The following is a 23495-nucleotide window of genomic DNA, read 5'->3' as shown; positions in this document are numbered from 1 at the left end:
AATGGCTGTCACTTATTTTGTTTTGTTGAAACAAGTGCAATGTGCATACATGTTCTTTCTGTCTGCAAAGAACAGGGCCCTGTGTATATATGTAGCTTCCAGTACAGGCAAATGCACCACACTGTGAGTCCGAATGACAATATTAAATTGGTTGTCAGTGTAATTCTTAGCACACTGAGGATTATTTAGCAAATGTTGTCCCATCATGGAATCACATCTAATGTCGGACACTGTGTTTTGAGTTTTGCAAGCACAGGTTGGCTGGCAGAGTCTGCACCTTGCCCATTGCGAACAGCGGCGAGCACATGCTTTTGGTATGATCCGCCAGTCTTTGAGACATATGGCCTACATACCTAGCATCACACTGGCACGGAAATTCATATACCACATTACTCATTTGTGTGACAGGCAGAATGTCTTTTTGGCTTGACAGCAGCATCCTGTTAGTTGCAAACACCACTCGTGTTGCTACTGCATAGTAGCAGTGTGAACAGCTAGCTTCACCTGTTGCTCAAATTTTTGAGATACCTTAGCCTTCAAGGTAGCGGTAGACTGGACACTTTTCAGGGCCAAAAGTGAGGGCCTTAGGCTCATTCATGAGTTTGTGTGATATAGAACATAAAATGATCTGATCAGGGTAGCTATTATCCTGCATGATGCCTTTGATGTGCCTTATTTCAGCATTAACCTTATATGGTGAGCAAATGGTTCGGGCCCTATTTACAAGGTTGCCAATAAGACCAAGCTTATAGCGTGTGGAAATGTAAGAATCCAATGCATATATTGACCAGTGAGGGCAGACTTGAAATACAACGTGGTGGAGAGCCCCCTGGCAGATTTCTCCACTTCGTCAAGGCTTAATGGGGTGAATTTTGGTGGGGGAGGGGGGGGCGTATTGCTTGTCCCCTCCAGTAGAAAAGTCGGTCACAAACTGAACAACTTTAAAAAAGGCTGCCCTGCAAAAATATTATGCTGCAGGTGGCCTTAACAAGCTGAGGATGGGACTTCTGGCCCTCAGTGGAAGGAAGTCCCACTCTCAAGTGCTGCAGGCAAATCTGGATGAAGATAGCATGGCCACCGGAGTGAGTTGAGTCCGGACCTTTTGGGTGGAGAGGGCTCAGGCACTCTAAGGAGGGATGGGAGGGAGAGGTTGGGTTTTGGAGGGAGACACAAAGAGGGGGCTTTTGGAGGCTGTCCCTGATGCACACAGGGTACCCTCCCCAGGGGAGGTAACCCCCTCTTTTTTCCAGCTTTTTCACCTCAGATGGTGAAGAGCAGGCTTCCACTCTTATCCGCCTTCCATCGACCAGCGCATTATGACAGTGGATGCGGAATGAGACCCTTAATTTCTACTTAATTGGAGCTAAGGGTGGGTGTCCTAGTGGGTGCCTTACCCACCACTTTAATTGGGAAAAGGGTCAGGGGTTGGTGGGAAAGCAGTGGGCTAATCACCTGGCCTATTTTACTTGCACACACCACCCCACCGCCCCACTGAAAACACACCCATTGGGGAAGGGGGTGTAAAATTCACCTCAACAATAATCCTTGAAGAAATGTCAACAGCAAATTATTGAAATTGCATGACCAGATGTTAAAAACAAAAAAACTGCGGATGCTGGAAATCCAAAACAAAAACAAAAACAGAATTACCTGGAAAAACTCAGCAGGTCTGGCAGCATTGGCGGAGAAGAAAAGAGTTGACGTTTTGAGTCCTCATGACCCTTCGACAGAGCTTGAGTTCGAGTCCAGGAAAGAGTTGAAATATAAGCTTTAATTTCAACTGCTTATATTTCAACTCTTTCTTGGACTCGAACTCAAGTTCTGTCAAAGGGTCATGAGGACTTGAAACGTCAACTCTTTTCTTCTCCGCCGATGCTGCCAGACCTGCTGAGTTTTTCCAGGTAATTCTGTTTTCGTTTTTGACCAGATGTTAGTTCTTTTTTCCTAACCTACCCAAGATGTCCTGTGAATTAAAGCAGTCCAGCAGAGGGTTTTTTTTTTAAATTCTCACTGACAACTTAAATCTGTTTTTTTCATGTTTAAAAAGTGGGGGATTTAAAAACCTTCAGGTCATGACACTTAAACAGAGCTTAACCATTGCTCAAGAGCATTTCCACCTGCTGCATCAATTTGTGGCCCTCACATTGTGGGTTAAAGCCCTTGTAACAGCCAAAATGTGGTCTGTCTGAACTCAGCAGTGAGTTCAAACGGCCCTGCTGAGTTTGGGTTTCCCGCCTATTTGACACATGCACTGACCCTTTTCCCCTGATGGCAAAAATTGGGTGTGTCAGAAATGGGGATGGGACTTCCACATCTGGGCCCCGCCCACCATTTTTAATGGTGCATTGGTCCACCCAGTCTTCCCAACTCCGCAAAAATCCAGCCCTATGTGTAAGTGAAATTTAAAGGTTAAATTAAAGGCCAGTGTCATAATGCAGGGGCAAACTTTCAGAAAACTTGTGGAGAACTTTAAAGGTTAACTCGACATACAAGCAAACTTTGCCAAAGCTGAAGGGACAGGCAATTAAGGCGTGGCAGGAAAACAATTAATAGAAATGGAACGCTAGATGCAGAGGAATGAGTCCACAGACACGTGACAGAAGAGCTCAGCATATTATCCTCAGTTTAATGGTTGATAATATTGAAGTTTTGCAGCAAGAGCTGCTTGTGGAGAAAGTTACCGTCTGTGCCACCCCACAGCACCATTGTATGGGTCAGCACTACAGTGTATCTGTAAGAAGGTATAGCTTAGTTTCAGGCCATAGCTGACTGTATCACCCCCACACATGCACAAATCCTTACAAGCACATGGTACACCTGGGCAACTGCCTCTCTGCTAACGCAGATCCCAAGAAGACAGATCTCCAGTTCATTTCTGATTACGTTTACAGAAATAGTTGATAGCGTCTCGCTGGACGTGGTCAAGGATGTAATTTGCTCATCATCTGTCAAGCAGAGGAGCATCGAGCACAACCTGCTGTGATTGTGGTTTGTCTGAAAATAATTTGAACACCCAGCAACATAGTTTCTGTCAAAGCAACCTCTGTAGATCCAGAGGGAAGAGGGAGTGAAAGCTCCTTCAGGCAGCCTGACCTCAGTGGTACCCCTCCATTAGGCTCCTCACCTTTCTCTGAACATAGGAGCTTGGCAGATCCCCACTGTCCATCCCAATAAGGGCATAAGGGGCAAAAATAAATAAATAGTGACAACTGGAATAAAAGATCCATGAATACCTAAATACCACAGTCGAAAAGAAAACAGAAAAAAGTTACAAGAAGAGCCTTTTAAAGCTCTGAAATACTTATTTGAGAAATCTGTACAACTTTTAAAGGCCTGGGGCCTGCACAGAGCTTCTTTCCCACCAGATGTGCTGAAAGATGTGCTTAAAAAGACATTGCTTTAGAAGTTCATGTGGGCTTTCCTGATCAGCCGCTCTAATTTCAATAAGTGACTGACTGGCAGAGCACCCAGATGTGGAATTGTCCCAGATTTGCACTAAGTGCAGTAGCAGGCGAGTAAAATGATGCTTTACCCATCGGCCACAATGGGGGTTTCTCACCTTGTATCGTCCCAATCCCTCTGCATTCATTATGCATTCCAGGGAAAGACGCCGTTTCCATGGCAGGCGGGGTCTCATTTGACCGCCACGCCATCACCTCGCTGCTTCATTACGCCAGGCGCCACATTTAAAGTGCAGCCACGCGCACACCTCTCAGTGCTTCCAGCCCAGGACGCCACACAGGAGACAGGATGGCCTTGAAAGGCAAAAAGAATACAGCCCCCCGCTTCAGTGGCGCATTCCTTGAGTGCCTTTTGAACACCGTGGAGGCCCGCCATGATGTCCTCTACCCCTGCTCTAGCCACAGGAGGGGCAACTGCATCACTGATCCAGCATGGCAGCGATGGTCAGCGCCAATGCCCTGTAAAAGAGGGCAGCCACTCAGTGCAGAAAGAGGATGAATGGTCTCATTCATTCTGCTGGGGTAACTCAGTCTTCTCATCACTCTCAATTCACACACTCACAAACCCATCACACACCCACAGGGATCTCACACCTCAAGGGACAACACCACTAACTCTCACACATACCCTCACAACTCCATCAGGCTCATATCCTCTGGAGCTCATGTCCTCATCGTGTCCATGGCTCTGCTCACCTCACAAGCATTCCACACAGTGCCACGTGCGCTCACACTCTCTCCTTCTGTTTCCACACAGGAGAAGCCTGTTGACATCTGTAGGGAGAGGTCCTAGACTGGGAGTGGAGTGGCCCACATTAGGCCCCTCACTCACTTTGAGGAGTGTGCCATCGCGCTGACTGGTGAGGACATGGGCCATGCCTGTGATGACGGTGAGGTTAGCGATGAACACCCTTGTGAGGATCCTGCAGCACATCATCCCTCTCTTAATGCAAATGTGAGTGCTCTCTCTCCTGCTTTTGACCCTGCTGCTATGCACTAATTATCTCTACTTTTATTCACAGGGAGCTCTGCCAAGCAACTGACACCCTCAACCAGCCAGTCCTCAGCTCCATCCAGGTCTTCACCTCCAGCCAAGAGGACACGTTCTCCATTGAAGAGATGGAAATAAGCAGCCAGGAAGATCTGTCACAGTGCTTGCTTCTACCTCCCTCCATGACCAACAGCCACAACCCTTTTTCTTCAGGGATGTCCTGGTGAACATGCACATTCCCTTCCTTCCCGAAAATCCCACCCATATTGACATTCATCTCCCCGACCTCCTCCTTCCCACCCCCAGGATCCATGTCTGCTTCTTGAGTCTCCACCAATCCCCCTTGCTATCCCTTCTACCACTACCATTGATCCCTCACCCACCTGCTCGACCGCCTCACTCTGCCCTCGGTCATTCTCACCATTCTCTCATTCCATGACCATACTCAATTTGCTCCTCAGGAGGCAGTCATGGACTCATTAGACCCCTCCCTCACACGTTCACCTGGACATCCCTCCCTCCAGGCCCCTTCCCCCCTTGGAACCCCTTCCCCCCTCTGGACCCCTTGCCCTCCACCCGCCCCCCCCCCCCCCCCCCCCCCACCCCCACCCCCAACCCCACCCCCCCGGACTCCCTCACCCTTGGCAACCCCCCCACACCCCTTAGAGTCCAGCCCCGGTTAGTCCTTCCCCATTCCTGACTCCTTCAGATACCCTTGCTTCTTCTGCCACCCTTAGTCCTTCCCCCTCCCGACTCTTTCCTCTATCCTTGCATCTTCCTCCAGCCTTACTCCCTCACCTCTCCACACTCCTTCCTCCTCTGAACTCCTTCTCTTACACCTTCCGTCCCCATTACACCTACCTCCCCAGTTGTTGCCTGCTCCTCTGTTACCCCCTCCTCCCCCGCACTCACTCCCCACCCCAACTTCCCCTCGACACCTTTACTCCCTCTCCCAACCTCATACATCCTGACACCTTCATTCCCCACTCCGAACTTCACCCTATCTTGACTCCTTCGTTCCCTCCCCCCAATCTCACCCCATGCTGACACCTTTTCCTCTCTTAGTCAATCATAGACCTTCCTCTCCCAAGCCTGGGTACATCTTCCTCTTCAAAACACAGCTGGACTTTCCTCTCCTCCCCCTCAACCATCATCTGCTGTGAGCAGACCCTCAATGGTGCCTTTCCAAATTCCATGGGCAGCTTTGCAGCAGAGCATGTCTATGAGAATCCCCCCAGCATGCCATGGACGTTCCTCCAGAGTGCTGTTGGTGTAGGGCTCCAGCATCTTCTGCTCCGCAGATGTGCAGTAAGTCCCGACTTCTGCATATCACACTTGTCAAGACATGTTCTGCACCGGTGTGCAAGCACGCCGACATGGATGGATGATCCAGCGGGAGGGGATGAATCTGGCGGGTTGGCTTTATAATGATATTCAGATATATTACAATAAGATTCTCGACATCCAATGGTGGGGAATGTGGCCTGCCATCAACGGGCTGAGCAAACTGGTTTTATAGTATTGTGAAACCGATTTTCGGTCTTTACACCATATTGTCCGCTAATGCTGCCAAGCACATAAGATGCCAACGGGCACGGAAAATTCCGACCCAGGAAATGGCATAAAAGGTGATTTCAGCCACTTACATTGTTTCTGCAGGGCTTCTGATGGACTTCATCCTAGGGCCTCAAAAGAAGTATCTAGTGAGATAGTTGAAGCATTGGTTTTAATTTTCTGAAACTCCCTAGATTTGGGGAAGGTTCAATTAGATTGGAAGATAGCAAATGTAACTCCATTATTCAAAAAGGGAGGGAGACAGAAACCAGGAAACTATAGGCTTAGCTTAATATCTGTCATAGGGAAAATGTTAGAAACTATTATTAAAGAAGCTGTAGCAGGGCATTTGAGATAAATTCAAGAGAATCAGGCAGAGTCGACATGGTTTTGTGAAAAAGAAATCATACTTAACCAACTTATTGGAGTTCTTTGAGGAAGTAACGGTGCTGTGGATGAAGGGGAACTGGTGGATGTACTGTACTTAGATTTCTAGAAGGCATTGGATAAAGTGCCACATTAAAGGATATTGCGGAAAATAAAAGCTCATGGTACAGGGGGAAACATATTGACATGGATAGAAGATTGGCTGGCTAACAGGAAGCAGAGAGTAGGCATAAATTGGTCTTTTTCAGGTTGGCAAGGTGAAACAAGTGGTGTGCCACAGGGTCCAGTGCTTACAATTTATATAAATAACTTGAATGAAGGGATGGATGGAATGATTGCCAAATTTGCTGATGACACAAAGATAGGTACGAAAGTAAGTTGTGAAGAGGACAAATGGAAGCTACAAAAAGATATAGATAGATTAAGTGAGTGGGCAAAGATCTAGCAAACGGAGTATAATGTGGGAAAATGCAAAATTGGCCATTTTGGCAGGAAGAATAAAAGAGAAGCATATTATCTAAATGGTGAGAGATTGCAGAGCTCTAAGATGCAGAGGGATCTGGGTGTCTTAATGCATGGATCGCAAAAGGTTACAGCAAGTAATTAGGAAAGCCAATAGAATGTAATCATTTATTGCGAGGATAATTGAATACAAAAGTAGGGATGTTATGCTTCAGTTATACAGAGCACTAGTGAGACCACATCTGGAGTACCGTGCACAATACTGGTCACCTTATTTAAGCAAGAATGTAAATGCGTTGGTAGCAGTTCAGAGAAGGTTTACCAGACTAATGCCTGGAATGGGCGGGTTGTCTTATGAGGAAAGGCTGGACAGGCTAGGCTTGTATCCACTGGAGTTTAGAAGAGTAAGAGGTGACTTGATTGAATCATATAAGATCCTGAGGGGTCTTGACGGGGTGGATGTGGAGAGGATGTTTCCTCATGTGAGAGAATCTAGAGCTAGGAGTCACTGTTTAAAAATAAGGTGTGGCCCATCTAAAATGGAGATGAGGTGAAATTCTTTCTCTCAGAGGGTTGTGAGTCTTTGAACCTCTCTTCCTGAAAAGGCAGTGGAAGCAGAGTCTTTGAATATTTTTAAGGCAGAGGTGCATAGAATCTTGGCGATAGGTTATCAGGGGTAGGCGGGGTGCAGATTTGAGGCTACTATCAGATCAGCTATGATCTCATCAAGTGGCAGAGTAGGCTTGAGGGGCCAAATGGCCTACTCCTGCTCCTTGTTCATATGTTACGATGGGAGACTGAGAAAATCCCAAGGAATTTCAGGGCACATTTTTAAGCATCCTCTATAATCAAGTTATAATGAAGTTAATTATAACCATAATGAAGCTCCTCCCTGCCCAGAATGGGAGTTTTGGTTAATCTGCTCCAGGTCAGACAATGTAATGCCGTACTAAACTGAGATGCCTCCCACAGAATTTGATTTCCACAGGACATCGTGGCTGCTAATACAACATTCATGCTTCCAAATTAGGGGTAAAAGCAAACAAATTGCTTTAGTGTCATTGCTCAGCGTTTGAACCAGTCAACGTTTCGCTTTCCTTAATTTTTTTATGGGCAGGATTTTCGGGTCGTCAGGTGGGCACAGCGCGCAGGCCTGGGAGTGGCTGGGAAACAATTCACCGCCCGCGAACAGCCCCCGATCGCGATTTCACACTGGCTGGTGAGAGATGCGCTGAGAAGCTCAGCGATGCCAGGGTGGGGGCGGGAGGAGTGCGAGCGCAAGAGTCTGCGCGTGCGCGGGGGAGAGCGCACTGACAGCTCCCTGATGGCGGGGAGCTGCCTCCGGAAGCTGAAGGAATTTAAAAACAAAAATAAAGAATGTTAAAATCTGAAAAAAATGTCTTGACATGGGATTCACTCGCAATAACATCAACAGATTAAAAATTCTGCCCAAAAATGCATATATTTTTTAAATTTAATTGTGGAAACCTAATCCTGCCTGTGGATGAGGTTTCCTAAAAAATTCAAAGGCCGTCTGGCCGATTTTCCCACCCGCCAACCGTAAGGTTGGATGGGCAGCGAAAATAGCTTTTAATTAATGGATTACTGGCCTTTATCGGCCTATTAATTGTCGGCAGGCACGCTACCGACTCTCACACGTGCCTGCCGAATGCAATATCGCTTGAGTGCGCGATGACGTCGGGACACTCGCGCTATTTTATGCCCATTTGGATCGGGTGCTCGCCCACCTGCGGGACATAAAATCCTGCCCTATGCTTATATTAACAGAACAATTAAACCTCTTGAAAGAGGTAAACTTCAGATAACAATACATTTTAAATAGCTTGTATATATTTTTGAAGAAACTCATCCTGATAAAGCTCTATAGACTGCCTCATTGTAATATAATTGAACAGCTATCCGTGCAATTACACTGGTAATGCATTTTTTTGTTAAAGAAACTCATACTGATAGAATTCTACAAAATTTAGGCATTGGCCTTGAAATTTCATGGGATTTTTCCAGTCCCTTATCGTAATCTTTCTGGGATTCCAGTGGAACCTCTGCAGAAACTGTGTAAGTGCCTCAAATCACCTTTTATGCCATTTCCTGGGTGCTCTGCCAGTCAGTCACCTGCTGAAATTAGAACGGCTATCAGGAAAGCCCACATGAACTTCCAAACCAATGTCTTCTTAATAGTATTTTCTCCTCTTGCTTCTTGGGTCACCCACTGCCAGTTACCGTTGCTAATCAAGAGGGTGCCTTGCAAGGTCCTTTGCCAACATTGTTCCGATGAAAGTGTGAAAGAGTCCTAATGATGGGCCTCTGATCACTTGCCTACAATGGCAAGAATAAGATGCCGATTATTGTTGCAAATTTGGTTTCTGTCCCGGGCAAAACATGTGGCACCCACATTGTACTGTAGATATTAACTGGGACCAATCGAATGAGTGTTGGGGCAGGTATCAGCGTAAGGCCTGACTGGTTTTAATTATTGGGCCTTATCATTTTATAATTGGTGGCTTGTCCAATTAATCACATTGGTGATGGGCAACTTGCCCACTTTCAGGGCTGCAGTTCCAGTGGGCAACCTGCAGAGCTCTGCAATGTGCAAACATTAGGTAAAGACAGTTACTACATTCAATGCGTTTCTCATTTCAGACAGGTCAAGAGGTGCAGATCAGGTCATGTTCACTGGGTCAATTCAAACAATGCATTGCAGAATGGAAAAAGAGTGCAAAATTTAAATGAAGCAACATTCAGATTTATGGGGATCAGTTCCCACCTGAACAAAATTCAATCAACGGCAAAGGTTACACAGTTTATACTAAGCAAGTTAATGACTAAATGATAAACCCAGTATTCCAAATTTTTGAGGAGGGCTTTTTGTTATGTCCACATACTTGTGGTAAACAGGATATTTGCAGTTACAGAGAGAGTTTTTACAGAGCTTAGTGCATTTTGTTAGCACCAGGCACTGGGGATGTACAGAATCTGAATTTCCCCCCAAAATGAGAGGGAGTGGTTTGGGTGAGGAGGGTGTTAATACATATCAAACCTTTCCAAATTTAAAGTAGTGACTGGTGTTCTGTCTTCACAGAAAAATGGATGGGATCATGGATTCCAAAAACAAAGACATCTCAGAACTACAAGTAATAAGACCAAGATTTGACTTATCAGGCTGCCTTTCTACCAGTTTAATGACAGTACTAGAGAGGAAAAAATTGGGCAGGGTCTCCTTATGCTAGATCATTGTCTACTTTCACATCTGTTCCAGTTTTCTGATGTCACTGCTGCTGGAGATTGAAAGCACCCACCCAGATAAAGGCACAATTAAATGAAGTGATAAGATTGACGGCATAGGCTCCATTTCCTGTCTTCATTGTCTCAGCAAACACTGGATGCTAAGAACATTGACATACAATATAGACAATTTTCCATACCCTTACCCTACCAACAAGCTCCCAAGAGCATGTGGAAATGTTAGCTCTAATCCACTGGGAAGAAACATTGTCCAATCAGCAACAGGTCAATCAGCAATGCGAATGTCCATGAAAATCTCAGCCATCTTACCATCATCAATTAATGGTCTTTAAAATAACTTTATAGCTGGTGAGTAATATGACTTACTGGAGGTCTGTTGACAAACCAATAGGCCTGCTCCTGGCAATCCAGTACAATACGGTCTGACTTTCTCCGTTGCTTAGCTGCCCTGTTGATTAACATAGATAGGAAGAAATGAATCAATTTAACAACTTGGCTATATCTGAGTACATCGGTTACCTAGACTTTACAGCATATAAACAAGCCATTCAGCCCAGCCAGTATGTAGCAGTGTTTATGCTCCACTTGAGCTTCCTCCTACCCTTCTTCACCTAATCTTTCCATCCTTTTCCCTTTCAAGTAATTATTAAGCTTCCCCTAAAATGTATCTCTGCTATTAGCTAAAACAGCAAGCAGGAAGCACATGCTCTGTATATTAGAAAAGGAAAGAAAAGTATCCCATGGCTGGAACAGGCACTAGACCCCCTGCATATGAAAATAAGGGTCCCAAAGTCTGTCTGAGGCCCCCACTTCAAGAATGGTTTGCCCTGAAAATGGCCGCCACCACTGGCTGCACTCAGTAAAGCCAAACCTTGGGATTGCTTAGTCCTTGCAAAATCAGCTTTTCACAATGACATAGCCAAATGGTGCGTCCAGAGGTGGAGTGCTCGCCCCAGTCTCACATATAAAAGAAAGCTCAATGCCACTGCTTCTACCCCACCACCACTGATCACTACCAATCCTGGATTCCTCTCCAGACTCCTGGGTCAGGATTTTATGCCCCACAACAGCATGTCTCCCCTCAGCGGATGAGGCGAGCCATTTAAATCTCCATTCAACTCGGCAGGACCATAATATTCCATCTCATGGGAGGGGCCGTAAAGTCCTAGCCCCGATCTTTTCCCCTCCCCTCTATCCTCCCCGAGTCCCACCCCAGCCTCCCACCCTCCGATCCTTCTCCTCTGGTCTCCTCTCTGTAGAGTAAAGGGTTAACTCTAATGATATCTACTGAGCATGTGCATAAGGAGCTGTGTCACAGTGATGTCACTCACTGAAAGGAAATGAGTGTGAAGCATCTCAGAAAGTAGCTCAAGCTATGTCTTGGTCTTAGCATGTAAATAAATGTTTTTGAATAAAGACCAGCTATACAATTGGGCAAAGAGTTGAGATAGAATAAGGCTTTTGTCAGAGATGCAAGGGAAATTTCCCGAGAACAGTCCAATGAAGTTGTTCAGTTTGTGAGTTGTAAAACCAAAAATAAGACAAGGTGGCAATCAGGAAACGCCTGCAAACATGCCAACCACCATTTTCCAATGTCCACAATGTGGCGGGAAAAAGGTTCACAGATGGGAACAAAGCCCTGCCTGAATTGGGTGTGGCAAGTTAGGCCATTTTAAAGTGGTCCACCATTCCAGGAACTCCGTGTTTACATGACAGAAGGAGAAATCTATTAAAGGAACCTCCGTTCAAAAAACTCAATTCATTCCCTCAGAATGCTGTGAATCCGTCTTCATAAACAAAACCCCATCCCTACAACCACAGGAGGATATTGTAGGTCTTTCAATTCTTTTCAAGGTGAGGCTAAATACAGTGGGAGACGGTTGCACCAAGGGTGAAGGTGACCAGCCATAAGATGACATTCTAGACATTAATTTGCTCTTTCGGGAAAGAGTGGAAGAGGATGATAACCAAGATGCCGCTAGTATCGATGATTTGACACAAGAGGAGATCCTGAACCTTGCTTTACTTTTTGAAGACAGCATACATTCTGATGAAGTTCCAGAGCTGTTCAGGCCCACTGAGGAACAAACTCACACCGAACAAAGTTTGCAAGCTCAACCACTGCCTTCAGAAAAATAAATTCCTACAGTATTAGCAAGGACAATCATAATTTTTCTTCCGAATATTCTTCGTCCTTCTCTTCATCCGTCTGATTCGTTCATGGATGAGGCATTACATAATACCTTGTTCTTTGCAGCAGTGGAAGTTTGTAGACCCTCTACAGTGTACAAGTCTTCACAGGAGCTGGATGAGCTTCATTCTTTCAAGCAAGAGCAACTTTTCCCAAAGTATGAAGAAGAAGGGGAAGATAAAAGAGAAGGAAAGGGAATTCTCTGCTCATCAGCCTTATATTGAGGACCAGAAGCAGAAATCTCTGTCTGAGGAGGTCGGTGCCTTCCAAGGAGAAGCCTCTGGGCAGCATACGTCCTGTACATCCTCAGAGAGAGGCGAGAGCACAGTTGGAGATTGATGCCACAGAACAGAGACTGTGAGAGGAAGGTGTGGGGGATGTGTATAATAGTATGGGATAAAGACTCAGGGGAGGTGTAGAGCAAAAGGCTAACTCTAATGATAGCTACGAAGCATGTGCAAAAGAAACAATGTCATAGTGATGTCATTCAATAGAGGAGATGAGTGTGACGCATCTCAGAGAGTAGCTCCAGCTATGTCTTGATCTTATTAAATCTTTGAAAATAGTTAGCATGTAAGTAAATGTTTTGAACAAAAGTCCATTGCCTCCAACAAGATCTCTTCTAGAGTAAGTAGCCAACAAATGTCAAGATAAGTAACAAGATCTCCAGAATTGGGATCCATGCAATGCTTCGTTGTAGGCAGTGCTGACTGTTCAACATGTGTAATATTTTCCCCGTTTATTCTATACTGTTGACACCTGTTGATGGGATAATGCAGCCTCTGTCAATGCTTTTCTTTGTAATCTTTCCACTCCCACTAATAAGACATACTTGAACAATGAGGGAAGTTTCCTTCCTCCCTATAGATAACCAAGCAAACTGGCTTCAAGGAAAGCCTATGAAAATCTATATATTGGCATTATATATTGTTTTTACTTTGCAAGTAATTGGATGAACATTAGAAGTAGTATACACCAATGGTTCCCAAACATTTTTGGTCATGTACCCCCCCTATTCAGGTTTACCAACTTTTTGCATATGCCGTACACTAAGTTTCTATTTTTACCTACACCTCTAATGAACACACGTTTTGTAAATCATTATAATTACACATTACAGGAAAACATATGCCTGTAATAATTCTTTACTTACCATTAACGTGATGGATGAGTTTGCTTGTTGGACCATAAGCACTTGAAGTTGGGAGAAATATATCAGCTGCATCTGACTAGTGTGTCTATTGGCAGCAAGCGTGGGAGAGAAACAACCAGTGACTGGAGGAGCAGCAAGCTGCAGGAAGGTGAGTGGCGGCACATTAACATGACCACCAGAGAGGGGGAAATGGAGGTTGGGAAAAAAGACTCATCCCTGTAAATCTGCCATTGCATAATTAAGAGAAAATTACCACCGAGAGACCCTAGAAGCTTGACACCATCCAGGACAAAGCAGCCTGCTTGATTGGCACCACATCCACAAACATTCATCCCCTCCATCACCGACGCACAGTAGCAGCAGTGTGTACCATCTACAAGATGCACTGCAGGAACTTACCAAACCCTCTTAGGCAGCACCTTCCAAACCCACAACCACTACAATCTAGAAGGACAAGGATAGCAGATAGATGGGAACACCACCACCTGGAAGTTCCCCTCCAAGCCACTCACCATCCTGACTTGGAAATATATCGTCGTTCCTTCATTGTTGCTGGGTCAAAATCCTGGAACTCCCTCCCTAACAGCACTGTGGGTGCACCTACACCACAGGGACTGCAGCGGTTCAAGAAGGCAGCTCACCACCATTTTCTCAAGAGCAATTAAGGATGGGCAATAAATGCCGGCCTCGCCAGCGACGCTCACATCCCACCAATGAATAAAGACAATATAGAGACATCTGCTGCACCCCCAGGGGAAATCGTATCCCTCTTTGGAAACCACTGGAGTACACTTTTATAAGGGGTAATTATCAAACAGCTCAAGTGCAGAGAGAAATGATATGGGCTGATTATTGACTCTTTTGAAAGAAAAATCTGTCTTCCGCTACCTGCTGTGACAACATTAAATAATCTGCTAGCAATTTGCAGCTAGAAAGTAATCTCCTAAAGCTTCAGTAACACTTGAATAATACACAAGAACATCAATAACTTTCAATACATTGTAGCCCTCTTGGTCAGGTACTAAGGACAAAAACTGTGATATTAGCAGAACTGCAGGTGGCCCAAGACTATCCATTGAAAACCTGACCCATTCTTGTGTATGTTCAACAGTGAATTACATTTTTTCTCTCATTTCCACCATGGCATCACATTTTGCTTCTTTAAATTCTGTTTGCCTTTCTGTGACCTATCTGCTTAAAAGGGCCAATTTTATAATACCACACTTCCAGCCTAACAAGATTGCTGACAGGAAGCCATGAAGTGTTGGTCCACAAATTTCCAATGATATTGGTCCTAATTTGTCTGCAGCCATTCGAAAATTTTCAGTCTCCCTTAATTTAGCTTGGTATCATCTGCAAATATAACATTACCAGAAGTATCTATCTCTATACTATTTATGTACAATGCAAGCAAGGTAGAACCCAAATGAGGTACTAATGAAATTCCAATGGTCATTGTCCCGAAAAATGCATTTCCCATTGTCATCACTTTTAACTTTTTACTTGTAATTCCATGTGCATATAGCTTCCTTAAAAGCTTCAGATGTGGGATTTTGTTAAATCTTTTCATTGGATATTCTTCGTCCATGGATTTCCCTAGCATTACTCTAGAAGTATTAAGTCAACATGAGGCTGTTAACAAGGCACGTCAGGTCATTGGTTACTTGTCCAGAGCATTTTATTGCAAATCTAAGCAGAAAATCCTCCCATGGTGGCAGTCATAGCTGACACAAAGGAAGATGGCTGTGTTTGTTGGAGGCCAATCATCACAGTTCCAGGACATCACTTCAAGGACTCCTTGAAGTGTAATTCACTGTTAAACATACACAAGAATGGGTCAGGTTTTCAATGGATAGTCTTGGGCCACCTGCAGTTCTGCTAATATCACAGTTTTTGTCCTTAGTACCTGACCAAGAGGGCTACAATGTATTGAAAGTTATTGATGTTCTTGTGTATTATTCAAGTGTTACTGAAGCTTTAGGAGATTACTTTCTAGCTGCAAATTGCTAGCAGATTATTTAATGTTGTCACAGCAGGTAGCGGAAGACAGATTTTTCTTTCAAAAGAGTCAATAATCAGCCCATATCATTTCTCTCTGCACTTGAGCTGTTTGATAATTACCCCTTATAAAGGTGTACTCCAGTGGTTTCCAAAGAGGGATACGATTTCCCCTGGGGAAAGTCTGTCCAACTATCTTCAGCTATGTCATCAATGATCTTTCCTCCATCTTAAGGCCAGAAATTGAGCAGTATGGTGACAATTCTGCAGCTTTCAGTTCCATTTTCAACTCCTCTTATAATGAAGCAACAAATGCAAGCCTAAAGTAGGATTTAAGGGATGTCCAAGCTTGGATGGCAAGTGGCAAGTAAGGGCACGTCCCACAGCCAGGCACTAACTGGCTGGATTTTACACTCCTCCACTGGCATATTTGAAGGTGGCAGGGTGGGGGGATCGTAAAATCCAGCCCATGACTCACCTTTGGGCTTATTGAGACCCTTGTGGCCAATTAATGGCCACCTCAGTGCCTCATCTACCACCCCCCCCCCCCCCCCGCCCCCGCTGGCCCCAACAACACTATTGTGCCCATGGCAGGAGGAGGCCTCTGCCAAACAGGTAGCCTGGCAGCTTTTACTGTGCAGTTTGGTGTTGGCCAAGGGAGGGGGGACCTCTTTTGGGGGGTCCATTTGCCCATCGGAAGTATTCTCCCTCCCCCAGGTCATCCTTCCCCCTTTAACATTACAGCGCAGGCTCTCAAACCTGGCGTCCATGCCACTCACTCCCCTAGCTGGGTACACCAATACCTGGAGTTACCTTGGTGTCCAGCCTCCATAACCAGCTCTTCCTCAGGGACTGCTGTAGTCCCAGCAATGGCTGTTACTTGAACCTAGTGCTGTGGGGCCACGGAGCTGTTAGCCAATCCGATTGGCTGGCAGCTCTCTAAGGTGGGACTAACTCCCCAGATAAAGGCAGAAGTTTGCCCTGAGCCAATTAACACCCTAAGCAGAATAAAATGGCACCAAGGCAGCCACTTTTTCATGGATGGGCTCCCAACCGTCATTTTACTTGGGAGTTGGGGACCATTACACCGTATAAAATACAGTCCAAAGAATTTGCAAAGGGAGTCTCGAATAGGGTGTGTCCCCACTATTTGAATGTAGAAAGCACCTAATGCCTGGATGTCTATATAAGGGTCTTTGTCAATATGACAGGTGATGCATATCGGGCACAAAATGTGTGCCTGCACACTGTCCATTGGACTGAATGCTTAGACTTCCATTGTATGCCTGTAAAAGAGGCATGGTGCCAACAAATTTCTAGGCCTGTGTATCCAATTTGCCTTTCTCTTAATTACCGGGCCCTGCCATCAGGAGACACAGTTTAATTCCGGGTTGGAATTAAGATTACAGGGTCCAAGCAGGCGGTGCTTTATCTGACCTCAGATACTGACTCCATCCTGAGACCAGCAGGAATGACACCACTGCCCGTGGACACAAGTTGATAATTGAGAGGGATCAGTCCACCACCAGGGACAGTCTGCTGAAATGTAAGTGGAGGTGGTCTGGACATATCAGTAAAGTTCACGTTTAGAGGTGAGGGGCAGAGGGGGAGGCAGGTGGCGGGCATGGGCAGGGGAGGCTCAAGGGATCCTTGTACAAACATTTAAAAGCTTAAAATATATTAAAATTATCTGGGCCAGCTGTGTCCTGGATTCTGCTGGATAACAGCTGCCACTGACAAATTTGAGTCAGTGCGGAATAAAAATCGAACATGCTGGGTCACCGTCGACCTGAAACGTTAACTCTGTTTCCCGCCAAAGATGCTTCCTGCCCTGCTGAATATTTCCTGCATTTTCTGTTATTATTTCAGATTTCCAGCATCTGCAGTATTTTGCTTTTCAGACTGTGTAGACTTTGTTGGGTCTACATTTAGAAGGTGTATGCAAACCACTGATGTTCCAGTGATGTGACTACCAACTTAGGTACTCCTTGCTATGGAGTGGGCCGCTGGCCTTGCCTTGTGTGAATTCAGGTAAGTTAAGATTGTGGGGAGCTGAGACTCATTGCAACACATTGTCTGAGGAAACTTTCATGCAAAATTGCTGAAGCTACAGAAGAACTTTTAAACTAGATTATCTTGCCTTTCACCTGGACAGAGATAGCTCCGAAAGACTGAGGGCCTCTGAGGTCACTGGGAAATCTGTCCCTCTGTCCACGGTATGAGGCTCTGAGCACAGGAGTCAGATTCTCAATGGGCATCCCCTTGTCTACAATTTTAAGGTAGCAGAAGGAGACAGTGCAGGTTGGAGGAAAGGAGACTGTTAACAGCATTTGAGAAGGATGGGCATCAAAGGCATTAAGCAGCCCTTCAAAGGATTTACAGGCTCTGCAGATGCTATGAAAATCTCAAGAAGGAGCCTTGCTTGAGCTACATCAAAAAGCCAATCGGTCAGATGAGCCAGCATGATGTCCTGCATTCACGATCATTTTCCCAAACAGCTCCACCTGTGACTGTGAAAGTTATTACCACTCAATTCTGCCAGTGGTTGATTTGCGTAGCCATGAGGCATTTTTTACTATCACCCAGTGTGTCTGGCATGGTTGCCAACTGTGATTAAATGGATTCCTGAAAGTTTCATCACATGACTTGACACCAAACTCTTACTATTAGTCGGCTAACACATCCATCCTAGTGTCTTCCTACTCCAAATAGAAAGCAAAAAGACTCATTATCCAATTGGATGATGCTTGACAAATGGCTTTTGTTCCCCATTTTCAATGTTTTTATATCTGATAAAGAGAAATATTCAAAGAAAATGGCAAAATAATGATATTTTTTAATGTCCCAATGATTTTTCTCCAGGGTTGCACACAGCAGTGTCCTGGAGGTTGATCTTCAATTCCTGGAGACCCCAGGCCAATCCTGGAGGGTTGGCAACCTGAGTGTCTGGGCATGTATTCATTGGCTAACTTAAGTCACTTATCCCACAGCTAGGGACCTCATTCAGTTAAACAGCAGCATGATAGTTTTATTCTATTGCTGAGCCCACGAAGTACAGGATGCTTTATATAGCATGGAGACATCATTATGAGTTGCTACTGTAAACCCCCTCAAGTTTCTGAATAGAAGCAGCTTCCGCTTGTTGAATGTTCAAATCGTCTGTGACTATAAAAAAGGACTATAAACACTTGTGAGAGGTTTGCAGGAAGTTCCCATCACCTCTCCTACTTCCACCCATTCTACCTAAAACCTTGGAGCCGACTGTCTCCCATACTGCTCTATTTTTCACTGTATTCCAGGTCAGGTTCACTTCCTGTATGACTTCCAGCACCAGCCACAATTTGTCTACCCTTTAAGACCTGCCAGAAGCCCTGCAACAAATGTCGAGGAGCATGGAGGAATCCAGCACCAACATGACACTGGCTATGCGCAGAGCTTGAAGTCCATCCATTCCAGCATGGAAGTAGTGGTCGACTCCACGTGCCACACTTGCGGACTCAACCATGATGCACTGTCTGGTGTCTGATGGCTGATGTTGCAGCTTGGGTTGCATGCTGGCCTTAAGCTGTGCAGGCTAGCTTTAATTGATGCTTGCAAGGCACAATTTTGAATTGCTTGGTGATTCATGCAGTCAATGAACAATGTGGTTAGCACTGGCTGCATGCAGAAATCATTCAGGAAGCACCAAGCTGGCACACGGCCTGTATTGCATTGAACGGATGTGGATTAATTGTGCATGACAATTCCTGCTTCTGTTTTTGGGGACTGTCCAATTTATCCCCATGTCCAATTTTTGTGATCTTTCATAGCTGCTGAAATTGGAGCTTTTTTGCCGCATCTTTTTATTTGCTGTAAAGTTTGCAGCCATCTTTTCAGTTTTGCTTTGCTTTCACCGTGCCATTAAACTATTCTGCGCCTTTTCAGAATGCAGAAGATATCTAATTATGTTGATGTATCCTCGTCTGAATTTCGCTTACAGTGAAACCTTCCCTTCAATTCCTCCCCAAAGCAGCGCAGCTATAAATGGGAATTTAGTAATTTGGGCTTTTATATCACTGCTGTGGTGATGTAGCTGCTGCTCACTTTTTTTTAAAAAACTCCACTAAATAACAAATATTCTGCCCATCGGAAATAAAGCTGGTATATTCCCTGCCTCAGCAAATAAAATAAATGCTGATTTCACTTCTATTCTAACCATGTGATACACAGGCTGGATCCGGCCATCTGTCACTATCTGCCCTCACGTCTCACTAGCCAAAAAAATCCAGGCTCAAAGCAGTAAACAGCAACAAAACAGGAAAAGTCACTCTGCAATATCAAGAACTCTGAGGCATTTCTTGGGTTTAAGCTTGTAAATGCTTGTAAATGCCAACAGCAATATCATTACAGGATATGTGTGTTCTTGCCCTGAATTATGTATCAGATTCTGTATTCTCCTAGGTATAACAAGAATCACATTCCTTTAACTGTGATTTGAGCTAAAGTCCGCAACACATAGAAGTCTCCAAAGCAGCTATATTTACATACAAAACTGCAAAACGACTACTACCCAGCAAGAACAGCAAGTATACTGATTTGCGAGCCAGCGAGTCCACTGCCTCTTGTTTTAGGTGTAACAACTACACAACAGTTTAATAATACAAAGTCCCAGATCTAGCAAACAAGACACGGTAGCTGGCTAACACATTTTTTATTTGGGTGTAAGGGTGCAAAAAAAAAGGCCTGATTTCTGACTCTGTACTGCATTAATATGAAACATTTAATAATTTAAATGTTAACAATACCATAGCAGACAAATCTACACTTTATTTTTCAGGAACAATTTGCATTACTCTTAAGAATAATCCCCCTGGAAACAGGATTTGCTGACTAAATGTATCTTGCTTGCTTGGATCACATATTGCAATCACACTTGTGCAATGATGTTCCAAAGCAGAGCTTCTCAATTAAAATCCTGCAGTGTGATATTTGCAACCACACAGGTCCCCCCTGGTTCCAGTTCTCTTTCCCTTTCACCCTCCTTAGTAGATACAGGAAAAAAGTGAAAAGTATTTGTCAATTTTGACACAAAGTAGTTGGGTAGAGCAGGGAATTGTGAAAATGTGTCACATCTGAATGCATTTTCCTATCCTTCACCGTACGCAAGCATACATTCAAAAAAACTCTAATCTTCAACTGAAATCAATTCATTCTGAATTACAAAAAATTGAAAATTCAAGTTTTTCAGTTATTAATAGTGTTAGAAATACATCTAGTCAGTGAAATATTAAAAAGAAAATATCATCTTATCACAATAATAATTTAAATGTGTCTGAATTATACTAGGACTTCATATTTTTTCTTTAATCTATATCATTATAGATGTAAATTACATTTATATAATACAAGTCATACAAAAGAAAGTGGTTGATATAAACATACAATATTTTGTTTTTGAGTTACATTTCTATAGTTCCGTTTCTATTTATAGTGCTATGGATTACCATATGTTCCTTAATTATTCATAGCAATGACATGCTGAACCTGCAACTATATTAGCAGTACAATAAATTTGTAACAATTTCAGGTTAAACTATTCTGTACGCATTAAGACAATGTACTTTTATACTGATAAAATACAGTTACTAAGCTTTTCTATTAGTGTTTTTCACAAAATTTATTCCAAAAACATATAAGTAGATAGAATTAATAAAAACATAATTATTTAGAACTATAAGTACAGTGCAAACAGGAATAGTATAAAGAATAAGCATCGAACTAACCTGAGCTGTTCTCTGGCTTGCATTACCACAAAATCCCAAGTATGATTGATCCTCTTGTGCAGTAGATTGTAACTGTCCTGTAGGAATTAAACATTTTGAAAGGGATTTAAAAACATTTTTTCTAAAGCACAGCCAGTTTGAAAATAAAGATGCATATGCAGTGATGTCGTCTGTATGTACTGCTTTCAAAATATATGAAATAGTGCTGTTATAGCTAACAGCATGATCCTCTGTGAACATGTGCCCAATTATACTATACAACTAGAATGCAAACGGAGGTTACTCAACATTATGAACACGTCCTTCTCCAGAGAGCTTAGGATAGGTTTGCAGCTTGTTTCCAGAGGGCAAGGTGCAGTTAAAAAGATAATGAGTACTCTCTAGAGGTGATAAAACAGTCGACAAAAGATGGAATGACCTATTTTCTTTTTCATGTGACTGCCTCCTCATTACTGAAGTAAAATGCATAATAAATATGTAATCAGAGAAACAAATAGTTGTTCAGTTTATTGATGGGAAATTCCAGGAGTCTGCAATTTCCTCAAACTTGGTTTTAATATACTTTAATATTCAATTCAGCTTTTGATAAACATACTTAAGGTAAATTTACACCATTGTGCTATTGGCACTGAGCACAGATCGGAAATTCAGGTGCCTACTATACCCAATTTCTTGTGTACCATGTGCCCAAATTTCCGAGATACACAACAGACAAGTAATACTTCATTGGAAAATTACCCCTATTAGTTCAGGTTACATAATCAGCTGCAGCTGTATTACTATGTTCAGTAATAATTAAGACACAGGTATTTCTGAGTATTTAGTCACTCACATCTTCCAAGCCTGTGACGGCTACCACCTAAAAGGGACAAGGGCAGCAGATGCATAGGAACACCAGCAGCTGCAAGTTCCCCTCCAGGTGACACACCATCCTGACTTGTCACTGTATCAGCATTCCTTCACCGCTGCTGGGTCAAAATCCTGGAACTTCCTTCCTAATGGCACTGTGGATGTTCCTACAACATACAGACTGCGGTTCAAGAAGAAGCACATCACCACCTTCTCAGGGGCAATTAGGGATGGGTAATAAATGCTGGCCTAGCCAGTGACACCCACAATCCATGACTGAACATATATTATAAAAAAAATAGCCCTGACTATGCGGAAAAGCTATGCATTAATGGCCATTATCTATTAAACTGACATCCAATGCCAGAACAGCACCCAATTCCAATATTCAATTAGCAACAAAAACACAATGATTACCTTGTAAATTAGATCAACTGAGAGGCAGTTCTGTGCAGACATTTATTGAATATGCTGCCACATCTACTTCACAGTGATGTACTCCTTGCCGTTAGAGTTGAGGACGAAAGGGGGAGGGAAGACGAGTTTAAGCAAGGTGGTTGGTTATTGAGAAAAGGAGTTTTCCAGGATAATATTAGTGTTGTGAGCATTTCTGGAAGAGCTGAACAAGGCTTTATGCCCTCATGTAGGGTGTGATGATGGATGGCTGAGCCAGTGCTCACTAGGTACTTTTATACCTCTCAGACTTGAGGCAGTGAAACACGGGGGCCATTCCCGTGACAAAAACAGGGATGGACAATGGTAAAATCATTGTTGGAGATAAGGCTATGGAAAATTATATCAACGTAAAGAAATACATTATAAAAAGTGACTACTATAAAATTCTGTTCTTAACAGAATCGTTCTGACAGTTGCTTTGGAGTTTACCTCATTATTTCTCAAGTACTTAATATTTACATTTTGATGTAAATTCTAGCAGATTACCAATATTTATGGCTATTTGAGTTTATCAATATATTGCAGATAAATCTGATTCCCTAGTAATATTTCAGGGAAATAATGATAATGCACTAATAAGTAATAAAATATTGCAGAATATAGACTTTAGCCGATTACAAACTGCCTGTGGGATACATACAGATTCCTAGTATGACTGTGCTTGCATTAGGTGCAGTGTGGTTTGGAGCAGTCATTTTGTCTTGGTTTCTGGAAATTAATCATGTGTGGGAGGGAGGGAAGGTAGTGTGGGAAAAGATGCAGCATAATTATGGTCATGTTGATTGACGGGGCTGCCCTTTGTGACACTGAATGTCTACTGTGTTGGGACGGGGGTAGTGCATGCAGATTGATTCTTCCCAGTTGGTCCCCAGGCTGACTAGTGTCTCTTCAGAGCTAGGCAGAGGTGAAGCATTACTTATTCTGATTCATACAGGGCTCACATGTGCTTCAGTCATATGTTTGATGT

General features: G+C 43.7%; 1 protein-coding gene across 1 annotated transcript in view; it reads right to left on the bottom strand.

The window, feature by feature from the left end:
- The window catches only part of rgs11 (regulator of G protein signaling 11), a 149530-nt gene that overhangs the window by 73065 nt on the left and 52970 nt on the right, over positions 1–23495 (bottom strand). The window contains exons 7-8 of the mRNA XM_041206915.1: positions 21224–21300; positions 10486–10567 (exon numbers count right to left, since the gene is read on the bottom strand). Of these exons, the coding sequence (XP_041062849.1) occupies positions 10486–10567; positions 21224–21300 (159 nt within the window). The remainder of the gene's footprint in view (positions 1–10485; positions 10568–21223; positions 21301–23495) is intronic.

Source organism: Carcharodon carcharias, chromosome 15 (genome assembly GCF_017639515.1).
Source record: "Carcharodon carcharias isolate sCarCar2 chromosome 15, sCarCar2.pri, whole genome shotgun sequence".
In the NCBI taxonomy this organism is placed as follows: Eukaryota; Metazoa; Chordata; class Chondrichthyes; order Lamniformes; family Lamnidae; genus Carcharodon; species Carcharodon carcharias.
The sequence above is the reverse complement of the archived record's forward strand: the minus strand, read 5'-3'. Positions and strand labels throughout refer to the sequence as shown.